A 12551-nucleotide genomic window follows, 5' to 3' on the forward strand; every position below is an offset into this window, starting at 1 on the left:
CTTCTGCTGTTAAGTATTAACTGCAGTTTCTAGCATTTCTAGCCACGAAAAGAATTACTTAAGTTGTCTCTGGTCCTGTGAAGGGATTGTATTCTTGCTGTGTAGCAGATCCAGTCTTGCAAACCCATATTCACTTTGGCAACATCTGCATGCATGTGATGGATAGCCGCCCATTTTTCAATTTCATGCTGCATTTCAAGCACGGCGTCTCTTGTGTTAATCCCGCAACACAATGCTAACAGCAGGGCTGCCATTCCTGTGTGCAGTGCTGTATAAAGCCCAAACTAAATCAGTGTTGCTCCTGTTGGGAAGTGGGAGGAAAAGTCTTCATGACAGGTTTTCAAATGCTGATTTTTCTGATTATTTTTAGCAATTAGTCCTGAAGGTTGGTTTTTTGGTTTTTGTTTTTTTTTAAATTTAGTTTATATGGAAGGGGTCGCCAGATCTGTTTCTTGAATAAATATTTGTTTTCTTCTATCACCAGCCACATACAGGTATTGAAATGTTCATAGAAAACATTGAGGGAAAGAAATCTCAAAAAAGCTGGGAGCTTTGCATTTCAGCCTTTAGGGGAATGTATCTGTCAGTGTACTGAGACCATACAGCAAACTACTGTCCACCATCACGTTATGGACTCTCTGAGGATAGAAGCGGCAGCTTTTCAATGCTAGGTTCTTGTCAGAAGTCACAAATTGAAAGAAGATAGTGACAGTAGACTGAATAAACATCAGCTCCAGAAACTCTCTGAAAAACAAAGTTTGGGTCACGCTAAGGTTGAGCAATGTAGCTAGAAAGCAGAAGTCTCTGTGGAATCATTCGTCTTACCATGCTCTCATGTAGTCGTCTGTTCACAGTGTGGTTGAGGCGCCCAGGGTTTGAGTCCTGGTTACTTAATATGTGCGTTTTAAAGTGGGGAGAGTCCAGCACTTGGTATAAAACCTGCCAACTTTTGCAAGTGCTGAAACTCCAACTCTGAGCTAGAAATTCTGGTGTGTCTGTTTGGCTGTAAGCATTGTTGGTAGGTCAGCAGAATTGCTCAGTTTAGGAAGAACCTGCGGGTCCTGACCCCTAATGTTTAGGTCTGATAAACCTTTGTAGGTAATCAGAAATCCTGTTTGCATACTGAATTTTGGTGTAAAGCTGGTGTTAAATGGAGCGTGTTTTGACTGTGTGTGAACTCAGCTGTGAGGAGGAGGAAGTGGGATCAGCAGCTCCTCCACCTCCTAAATCCCTGGAGGCACTGTCAGCCAGACATTTGTCTTTGAAGGGTAGTTCTGAGGTGCCTGCTCTTTGTTCTGGGAGGAAGATAGTAAATAAATGTTGGCCTATAACTGCAGCAAATTTAAAAACAAATAAATAAATAATCCTTTTGGGCTGAGCAGACTTGCAGGGTGGATTTCTGATCCTTCTGAGCAGGGATAAGTGGGTATTTTATCTTGCAGATGAAATACCTCAGCCCTCAGGGAACATGCCGTACGTGTCTCAAAACCTTATACAAAACATTGCAGTTCTCTGCTTCAGGAGTACCGACGTGTTGTTGAACCAAGTCAGAGGAGCTGAACTGCCAAGACTTTCATGCACATCCTCTGTTCTGAGCTGGCCGCCGTGATTTCTGCCTGCCTGTGGCCATTTCTGTACCCAGAGGTAACCCTTATCAACCTCACACAGAAGAGTTACCCCAATGGAAAAGAAAACCAGAGGCATTGTTCCAGACAGGGAAAATCCCACAGGGTCAAGGGCAGCCATAATTATAGCTGTTCTGCTGGGCTGGAAGAGTGCAGAGGAACAGTGGATGTCAGGCTTTGGTCAAACATAATGCCCTTTCATTTGCAGTAAATGCAGTTTAGCAAACAAAACTTCATTCAATGGAACCAGAAATACGGTATGTTTACCCTTCCTGTGTTCCAGTGCAGAACGTTCCAGCTTCCTTCAGATGTGTCATGCAACTTCTTCCAAAGTCTGACAAGAATCATCCTAGTAGAAAATGTCTCAGTAAGCCTTTTTCATAGCCGATTATATTGAAATAGTAACAAATACAAGCTGCAGAACTAGGTAGGTTGCTTGTCTTTGTCTGTTTAGTAATGGAAGGACCCAGCACACAAAGTGGAGATAACGAGCTGCTCTGTTCTTAATTTCCTGTTTAAGTATTTCTGAAGATGAATCATTGACTGATGGATCCTATTTGTATAAAACCAGCTTTCAGGAGTACACTGACCAATGTAATAACAGCTTTCCACCATGATCAGCCATACTTGCATCTCCACTCCTACCAGAACGTCAGTATATCGGTAGGGCTAACGGCCAAACTTTTAGAACTTGTGTTTTGTTGTATTTTATCTCAACCTCAAGTTGTGCCTGTTTACTCTCTTATTTTACCAGGATCAGGGGTATTTTTCGTTTGACAAACTAAACGGTAGTAAAAGGTTTGAAAGGTCATGCAGAAAGGGAAATTTTACCAGTTGGGATCTGCAGGAGTTAATACAAAATAGAGTATTTTTAGACATTTTCATCGGTGGTTTGAAATCCATCTACATATATAAGGCTGTAGAGATCTCCTGTGTGTGTAAAATGTGTAAAAAAATCTCCATTTTCATATGATTAAATAATTTAGGAATAAAGCATACGTGCAATTATTTTTTGATTTGCAAATTACAAATCTGCTGGAAAAGAGCAATCCACAATAACCCTATTATGTTAAAATGAACTTGTCTTCAGAGATCAATAATGATCTCATTTCTTTCCCTCTGGGTGCGTATAAAACATACAAAAATGGCTTTGTGTGAACTGTAGCTTGTGAATACTTGGACATTTCTTATCCAGTAGTGACCATGGACATCTCACTACAAGAACTGGGAAGAAATGAAAAAAATGATCTCTTGTTTTTTTTACCGCCTGAGCAGAAATGTAGTTAAAATTAATGTTTTTTAAAAAATAATAAATGGCAGCTTTTACCAGCTCTTTAGCTGAACACTATTCAGACTTTTTAAGACAGGTTTCCAGTTTTCTATGGGTTGAAAGAAAATATAGCTCAGTTACAGTGTGTGCTTTTATAATGAAGGTGTCTCAGTCACTGCCCAAACTCTGCAAACAGAAGTGAATTATGACTGTGTGCACGTGTTCCTTTCATTGTCTCTCTTTTGCCTAAGGTCACTTATGAAGCGTTTAATACGGTTTTTGTTTTGTTTTCAGCTGAAATAAAGATCTGTTTTAAATACTACCATGGTGTTAGTGGAGCCCTCCGAGCTACTACTCCATGTATCACTGTGAAAAACCCGGCTGTGATGGTAAGTTTAGCCTGTTTGTTCATTTTATTTGTATAAGATTATAATATTAACTCTCAGACAAACCTATCAATATAAGTATCCTAGTTCTACCATTTTTTTGCGAAAAATTATATTGCCTGACAAAAAGCACCAAAATTGAGAAACACTTTTCATGGTTTTGTGGTGTTTGTGGTAAAATAACAGTAAAAAGTCCACAGCCTAAATGAAATCTTTTGTGCTGAGAATTTGATTTTGCTTGCGTTCAATTTTGAGGCTTACAGTTCACTGCAATTTAACACCAAAATAGAAATTTTTCACATTGGTTATATAACTCAAACTGAATCTTTATCAGAAGTCTCTGTTTCTTCTAATTTGTTAATATTAGAAATGAAACTGTTGTGGAGATAGCAATTGTTACTATAAAAATGAAACTGGACAAAACTCTGTTCTTACAAAAATTACTTTATTTTTTATGTTTATATACCACTGGAATTTAGTAAGTCTGTGACCACGGAGAATTACTGTGTTGCAATCCTTTTGTTATGGGACTTTTTCTGTTGAAACACTAAAAGTTGTATGGGTTTATTTTTTTTTCAGTTTAAATATGTAGTGGAAGAAGAACCTTCCAAACTTGCATCCAGGTGCTGTTGGTGGAAATAATTTATCTAATAGGCTAGCTCTTCAGCTGACGTGAAGGCTCACAGTGCATTTGCTTCAGTGATACTAGCTGCCAAATATTTAAGATCACATCTGTCGGGATGGTGTCCTGACAACTGCAGCACTGAACAAGAGCAGAAGTTATTCAGACTAAATAGCCTTTATTCTGATCCTGTACTTCTGCATTGTGCATTATATACAAGTGCATGCTATGGCTATACAATACGGTATGTGCTATGCTAGACTTTGTATCTCATTGTACCAGATGTTTTTCTTTCTCTTAGAATTTCAGACCTAGGTGATAGCATCATTTAATTGTTGCCAGATCTCCAAGATGTGACTATGAAGAATAGGGTTTTGCAGCAGGCATGTGGACTCTTGATATTTTACAGAAGAAAATGTGTTACAGTTAATGAACTTGACAGCCACTGTCTTTAATACCAATTTATAAACTAAAGACAGGAAGGTAACCTGATTTTGAACAAAGGAAATAATGCATCGCAAAATAACCCTTAAAATGGGCTATGAGCTGCACTGTGTCGCTGAGAAGGAGCATGATTATGTTGGATGGAGAAATCATTTGAACTTCTGTGTTTTCTTGACCTTGTCATACAAGCCACCAGTATTTTTGAGATTTGTTGCACAGAAGGAAATCTGAACTTCTGTCCCTGAACATGCATCTGTTCACTTGGCAGCTACCTGAATTTCAGAGTTACTGGTTAATCTGGAGGGGTTAACAGGTTGTCGCTATTTAAATTTCTTTCCTTTGGAAGGTAAGGCAGGGCCCTGGCATTGTGCAGAATTTATACACCTGCTAGAAGGTGTAATTTCATAGAAACATTTCTGTGCTAACAGTATGGACTTCCAGTAATAGTGAGCTCTCAGTTTCCCTGGTGAGAATGTCATGTGACAGCTTGGATGAGTCTTGCTAAAAATATAATTTTGGGTTAGTTATATGGAACTACAGCTGTTGTTAAATGTTAATACCTCACACCATCTTCATGGTTTCGGAGTTAAGTACTGTGCCGTAGAGAATACCTTGTTCTCTTGGCACTGGTTGTGTCTGTAGTTACCGAACAGCTGTTGGTGGAGGTGGTAAGAGTCATGGGATGCCCCACTCCCTTGTTTTAAGCTGCCCGAATTACCTGCTTGCTTGGATCGTTCTGCGGTTTTGGTTTATGTGGTTTGGTGGGAGACAGGTTTCTGGTTTTCCTCACGCTGCCGGCGTAGCACACCAGGCATTTCAGTGCACCTTTGTTTTGGATAAGCAACTAACGTTCTGTTGTGTTCATTTGAACTAGTGGGAATACGGGCCCTGATCTGGCATTAGAAACGCTGCGTTACACCAGATGAGGTAGCCTTTGCAGGGCAACAAACAGTGCGTATATGCTGGGGTGAAGTTTTGTACTTGGTGCAGAAAGAAATGAAATTGCTGTTCAGACCACAGTGGGACAGGGAAAGGTTATATAGTGAAACCAAAGTACTAGGGAGCACTGTTACAATTAATTTGATTATAACTGACTTGTGGACAAATCCTGTTTTCTGTAAAATGAAGCAATGACTAGCAATGCAAACAAGGTTATTCAAATGGAGTCGGTGATGCAGCAGAAAAACAGGTGTAGAATGAGGAAGGCCTCTTTGCTTTCAACAAGAAAACAATGCATGTTAGAATAAGCCCAAAAGAGTAAACTGGGATATATGGCATTCCTCTGGCCTCGCCTGGGCAGCATCACCGTCCCAGGGGGACGCGCCCCTTGCTGCTTCCAGGGAATCCGTCTGTAGATGAAGAGATGCGGATCCCAATGGAATTAACCCATTGCTTTTGGTGCCCTCAGAATTTTACTATCAGCTGTCACCGCTTACGTATCCCTTTAAAGTGGCTGGCGTAGCAGCGTGGTGCTGGGTGGGAAATGGGTCGCTTCGAGTGCGTTGGTGAGAAGTGTCTGGCCCTGAGGATGGGGGTGCGTGGAGGAGCCAGCAGTGGGGGGACCGGGCTGACTGGCGGGCCGCGGTGCTCGCTGGCACAGGGTGCTCCCTCACAGGGCTGCGGCGGGCCGGGGGGATGTCAGGCCGCAGCGTCACTGCTCTGCCTTCACCGCTTGGCTCCTTGTTACGTATGCAGTGTTCCAGTTGTGAGTGCCACAGGAGAAATTCCCTGTGTTTGCCAATTCCGATGAGACATCAGCGTGATTGCTGTTTGTTGTGGGAAGCTTTTGAAAGCTAACGGTATTAAATAGCTTAAAGCGATATAGAAGGGAATCATTACGGTTTCGGTTGATGCAAGTGAGTTCCTTGGGGCTACCACAGCTCCAGAGTCATTGATCAGTCGGGTAACTTCAGGCTGCTCAAGACTGCTTTACATACTTAGTCTATGCACACAGGTGTGGGAGTTTTACTCAGCCTGGGTTTTTTAATTGTTCAATAGATCAGGTGGCCAATACTGATCCCCGGCGTGGTGTTTGGCTGAAGCTTGCCCATCAGGCTGTGTCACCTCTTCTGGATGGGAGTGAGTGCAGTGCCTACCTGGAGAACCATTTGATTTTAAAGATAGCTCCAGTCATGATAGGTTATTCACCTGGGTGCATGTGTCTGTCTTGAAAGACAAATTCTTCTGCTAATTGAAAGAAGTAGACATTAATAAGACAATAATACTTGAACTTTTTATTTTGAAGTAGTGCTTTACCTGATGAGGGATTTCAGTAGAAACCAAACCTGAAAATCTGTGAAGCGTAAGCTTTTAGACGATATTCATGTTTAGATGTTCGATGCACTTTTCTATTTAGAAGGAGATTTTGTTTGTAGATCTGGAGGTTTTTGTTAGTCTCTCTTTGATCCCTTTGCCTTTTTTTTTTTTGTTGCACAGTAAGTTATCTCTTTGTGGAAAGTCAGAAAAGTCGCATGTGCCTGTCACTGGCCAGCTCAGTGCTTTGGTATGCATTACCAGCTCATAGTGTTGATTATATTTTACAAAAGGGAAATCTGTAAGAAAATACAGTCTCTTTTTCTCCCATGAATAGTGTCTGCACGTGAATTAGCCTACACATCTTCTGTTTGGAAGATTCCAAGTCCTGGTGTATTAGTACAGTGTGGCATAAATAGTAGATACTTTCCTAGAAACAAATGCCATAGCTCTGCGTGTCCGTGGTCACAGGCAGTAGCTGATCATGCATGCTGCCTTACAATTGCATTATCAACCTCAAGCATGTCCAAAGCAATCAAAAACTTTGGTATATTTCTATTTCTTTTTTTTTTTTTTTCCTCCTCTTCAGATGGGAGTGGAAGGCACGGATGAAGGTGCTTCTGGAGCCCAGCAGTCTAGAAAGTTGGTCAGCTTTACCCTGTCAGGTAAAAAAAACCCACCACATGGTGTTTTAGAAATTACTGTTAAACAAAAAATAAATTGCAGTTTTAAATAACATCAAAGATGGAACGCTTTTCTTCATTAGCCTCTGTAGGAGCACACTCTAGTGGCTTGAAAGATGTTATTTCTTTAGAACTTTTGTTGAAAACAAACCAGAATCATGAATCTCCAGGAGTGAAAGGACCAGATATGATGGATCCTAGCGTGAAAAATTTGGAGAAATTTCCAGTTTTCACAAGGGACAGTTCCTGAGTTGAAGAGTGGAAAAATTCACCTCTAAATAAAATGCAAGCTGCTTCCACCACTCTGAAGTAGTAAAATGCAATAGCTGCGAATGGTGGTTTAGAAGGGGGAAAAAAATTATCTTTACTTGTAACAGAGCTAAGCTGTTACTGCAGGAAAATAGCTGCAGCGATACAGTCTACCAGCTTCACTTGTTTTGATTAGCACTTTATTCCACAGGAAGTCTTGTGTGAGACTAAAGCATATTCAGCTTGAGCAAAGACAGAAAAAAAATTGCTTCTGAATCTTGAAGAGCTGACAGATTTAGAGATTGTAGGGGTAGAGCAGAAAAAAACCCCCACTTTTTGAAATAATCTTTCAGCAGTTACCTGGGATATAGCTGATAGGTTGTGTAGACTCACATAGAGTAGTATGAAAAAAACTCCCTGAATTCTGAAAAAGCGGTTGTCTTTAGTGTAAGTTTGTGGCTCACACCTGAGGAGTCCCCTAAATTAATTTTGGAAGGCATGTTGATTGATAGGTTTGCAACATATTTCCCAGGACATTTTTTGGTTGCTCAGTTGCATGTGCACAGTTGTCGCTTTTAAGGGCAATTACTCTTTATTTCATGGTATTTCTGCTGTGTGGCTTGATTTTGAAAATTGAGTAGGATTTTTTTTTTTTTTGGTTGCTTTACTGAAATCACAGGTGTGGCATTTCATTTTAGTGCAGTGAGTTTTGCCTGCATGTATAAACTGCTCATCTAAGTACGTATGTGCCAGTTGCATTAGTCATGAGGACTGCATGCAGCATGTTGGAGTACCCAGTGAAGAAACACAACGATCTTGTGCTTCAGCAAACCTAAAAAGAGAAATTTAAGTTTATGATATTAATGTTGTATACAAAAATACCTCTTTCTTTTTGTTCTTGTTGAAGATTGAGCTACTGTTGAAGTCGTTAGGCGTGAGAATATGCACCTGAGGAAATGACTTATTTATTGTTGCAAGTTGCAAGGGCTGTAAAACTGAGCTTTCCCTAGGAAGAAAGCATTTTCAGAAAACTTTGCCTCCTTTGATGCAAAATAGCTTACCTTCTTCTGTGGTGGGGCAAAGTGTGCATCATAGTCCACAGCAACTTTGATAATGAGTATTCGAAATTATGTATATCAAAGTCTCAACTTCGGCAAAGTGTGAGTTTGCTACATTACCTCCCATACAGTCTTTTATCTTAGCCCCTTGCCCAGAAACAGAGCAAGCACTATGTGATAGGGTTCTTTTCTGTGGCTTTTGTTTTTTTCTTTTTAAGAGTGGAAATACCTTAGATACTAAGAAAAACATTTATAGGTGAGCTACAAGTTCATGCTTCGTGTTTTACAAATAACTAGGGGCTAAAATGTAAATGAGGATGTTGATACCTTTCTTCCCTCTAGTCTCTTGGGAAAACACTTGACTTCCTGCTTTAACTATCTTCTGTACGCCGGATCCAGTTAACATATGAGTAGTTTTAAGTTGCTTTATTTAGTTGTTTATGGTAAATTGATTTCCTGGGTAATAATTTACTGCTTTGTGAACTAGCTTTAATTTGCTCAGTTCCTTTCTCCTTCCCTCTTGTTTTGCTTCATAGATATTAGAGCAGCTGGACTTAAAAAAGGCATGTTCTTCAACCCTGATCCTTATCTAAAGATGTCCATTCAGCCAGGCAAGAAAAGTACATTTCCTACATTTGCTCATCATGGCCAGGAAAGAAGGTCGACCATCATCAGTAACACAACTAATCCTGTTTGGCACAGAGAGGTAATGTATCCCTTTTGAGAGCTGTCTGCCAGCAGATGCAGTGTACCAGGCCTGTATTTTCTCTTTATGCATTAGTCCTTACTCTCTGAAGGCTGTGAGCTTATTATATAGCTAGTTATTTAAAGTGACACAAAATTTGTAATAATTCTAGGAACCCTGTTGTTGGATAGAAACAGCTGTCATCTGTGTATTTAAGCTGCACCACGGTGAGGTTTTCATTTCCTTCTCTGCTAACAAGAGTTGAACTCACTCAACAGCCCTGTAGATTTCTTGAAATTACAAAAATTAATTAATTAAAATGGATTATATGTTGTGAGAAGACCCTTTAAGAAAAGGTACAATAAGTGAATAATTGTGCTTGGTGATTGCAATAACCGTGAATTGGGAAATGATATTCTCATTGCGCATAGCAGGTGGCGAGCTGTCACTTTGTCAGGCAGAAGGGGTGTCCTTCGGTGTAGCCTCTGTGCGCTGCTGTAGGAAGGAGAGGGCCTGGGGAGGGCTTTCTAGCACCCCTCGGCAAGGTGGGGGGAAAGGCAATTTGGCAGAAGGCAGTTTTCCAGGTGTGTTTGTACTGGATAAGCTGTGCAGGTCTCAGAGAGGGAACTCAAGAGCACAGAAAAGCCAGGCTGTGCCTTTGAAGGTAAATGTTTCTGTGGGCAGCAAGGTGAAAATACACAAATCCACAGCCCTTTCAGGACCGTCAGGCAGCGTTCTTGATCTGTGCCTGTTTTCTAATGAGCAGATGCTTGTACTGTGTTTGATGAACGTTAATGTGTTCTTTAGGAAGACTGGAGAATTGAGTGGGCTTGGGAAAATATTCCCACAAATCATAATCAAAGGAAACAAGCAGTAAACCAGAACAGAGCAGGGCCAGCCTTAGCACTGCTCCGCGGTGCCTGGTTGTGGGAAAGGCTGTAGGTGCGTGGAAGTCTTAAAATCTTCAAAAGATCAGAGTTCTAATCTCTTCATTGATTCTTCATCTTTCTGTCTGTGCATCCATCTATCCAGTAGATAGGAAGAAGATCTACTCTTATTCTTCCCCTTTGCTTTCCTCCAGTTCTCCCCCATTTTGAAGCCTCTTAGAAAAGTGATAATGTTCACTGGTACGTGCGTTGTGTCGGCTTGCTTTAGCTGCTGACCTTCCTGTAGCAGTGCTCTGACTACAGCAGGCTATGATCCCATTACATATGCTGCCCTAGTGGTGCAGGATTGGTCTTGTTTTACATCTGCTCCTTTCTGCAAAATAATGTGCAATTTTTTAGCAAACTGAGTGTGACAGATTCTTAAATTCTGTTTATTACAGGAACGCAGCTCTGAGAGTTGCCCAGCATGAGGGAAGTGGGTTTTATTTCTAACCCAGTTTAATTGCTGTCTTTGAATATATTTAGCTGATGTCTACAGCTGAATTGTTGTTCCTTGTTTTGTTCCTCATTCAATACGTCTTTAGCTATCTGGCCAGATGTGTATTAGGCATTGTACTCAGGTTGCAATTTGCTCAGAGGGCTTAAATATGGCAGATGGTGAAAGAGTAACTAGATGACCTCAGCTTTTCTGAGTAGGTGATACCATACTTTGCTGTTTGGTTATTTGAAATATCTTAAAATCTAGAGGAAAAATAAAAATCTTTGGTTCTTAAGCTTGCTTTCCTACGGGAATTCATTATCACACTGTTTGTATGTGTGCGTCTAACACCATGCCTGCTTGTATATTTGCCCTGTACCACTTCTGAATCTTTTGGCCATCTTCAGGCAGACTTGCCAGAGCAGCACAGATCTCCAAGTGTTCATAAACTGCATGAAAAAAGATGCCAGGCTGAGGGAGTAGCTGTGATAGTGTTCCCTCACAGGGAAAGGTGGAAGAACGATCTTACCAGACATCGAGACATTTCTTACGAAGTAGAACCATGTTTTTTAAAGGCCCCAAGTGCAGAAGAAGGTTCTGTTGGATCTTGCTGAGATGATTTGTGAACTTTGGGGAAAGAATCTATAGAAAATTCTCCTCCTTTAGCTACAGTACTCCTGAAAATACTGTATACACATTGCCCTCTTGCATTTCTGTCATGCATACAAAAAAAATGAACGCAAAGCATGGTATTGGAAGGGAAGTTCACCAAGCATGGCTTAGAGCGGGACACTTTCTTCCTTCTGCATTGACCTGGCTACTCTTCTATAACCTGATAGAGTACAGCAAGGATTCCTTCTCTTTTTGCTTTCTACTGTCCAAAGCAAGCACTAGGACATACTGTTTTCTGCTTTCTGACACAGACCATGCAAGTGCTTTTATCCAGTGCAGTTCCTTGCTGAACAGTTATTTTCAAGGAGAAGTTAAAGGGTGTGGAATTCCTGAGAGGCTAGTTAGGTATGCAAAAATACAACACTTAATAAATGATGCTGACGTTATTTTGCAATATGGAAACTGCTGTCATCAGTCATTGCTTTTGGAGTTCACTGCATGCTAGTAATAATTATGTACATATTTTCTGAATAAAGGTGTATTGATGGTAGTGTCAACTCTGTTCTTTCCTTCCAGAAATATTCTTTTGTTGCACTTCTAACAGATGTCCTGGAAATTGAGGTTAAAGACAAATTTGCCAAGAGTCGCCCGATCATCAAGCGCTTTCTTGGGAAGTTAACCATACCTGTTCAGAGACTACTGGAGAGACATGCAATTGGGTAAATTAATATATTCTAAACGTTACCTTCCATTGATCAGGGAGACTCAGCATCTAGGATATTAGGATGGAGCAGCCTTTCTGGCTTACTGGCACAGACTAGCAAATTTCTGCAGCGTCTGTATAGAAAATTTAGTAGGAATTTTAATAGCCTTATTGCCTGACTGGAAGATGTCAGTGTTTCCAGCCCTGCTCTGAATGCGTGTAACTTTGCATACATGTGTGTCTATGATGGGGTTTTTTTCAGCTTAATTTATTTACGCAAAAGATGTTACCCTCTGGCTAGCTAGTCATGAAGCAAGGCATTATCACAATACTATGTGATCATGTGCAAATCTTTTAGAGGAAGCAGATTTTATTGTCTCATTTCTTTTACAGTTCAGGTATTTGTAACTGTCAGTTTAGTAGTCAGAGATTTAATGTATGTTCTGCTAATTGGCCAGAACTGCAAGGCTGTGACTCCTTATTTTTCAGAGTGCTGGTGGTACTATGCAATTACAATTGCCTTTTGCTGATAGTATTGCTCTAATGGGACTCAAAAATCACTTGTTATGCTATATAAAAAAAAAAAATCTATTCAT

General features: G+C 40.5%; 1 protein-coding gene across 1 annotated transcript in view; it reads left to right on the top strand.

Moving 5' to 3' along the window:
- Positions 1-12551, top strand: part of HECW2 (HECT, C2 and WW domain containing E3 ubiquitin protein ligase 2) — a 176471-nt gene that overhangs the window by 94680 nt on the left and 69240 nt on the right. The window contains exons 4-7 of the mRNA XM_055812962.1: positions 3190-3284; positions 7190-7265; positions 9127-9296; positions 11829-11971. Of these exons, the coding sequence (XP_055668937.1) occupies positions 3190-3284; positions 7190-7265; positions 9127-9296; positions 11829-11971 (484 nt within the window). The remainder of the gene's footprint in view (positions 1-3189; positions 3285-7189; positions 7266-9126; positions 9297-11828; positions 11972-12551) is intronic.

The sequence above is a fragment of the Falco peregrinus genome, chromosome 8, assembly GCF_023634155.1.
Source record: "Falco peregrinus isolate bFalPer1 chromosome 8, bFalPer1.pri, whole genome shotgun sequence".
Classification (NCBI taxonomy): Eukaryota; Metazoa; Chordata; class Aves; order Falconiformes; family Falconidae; genus Falco; species Falco peregrinus.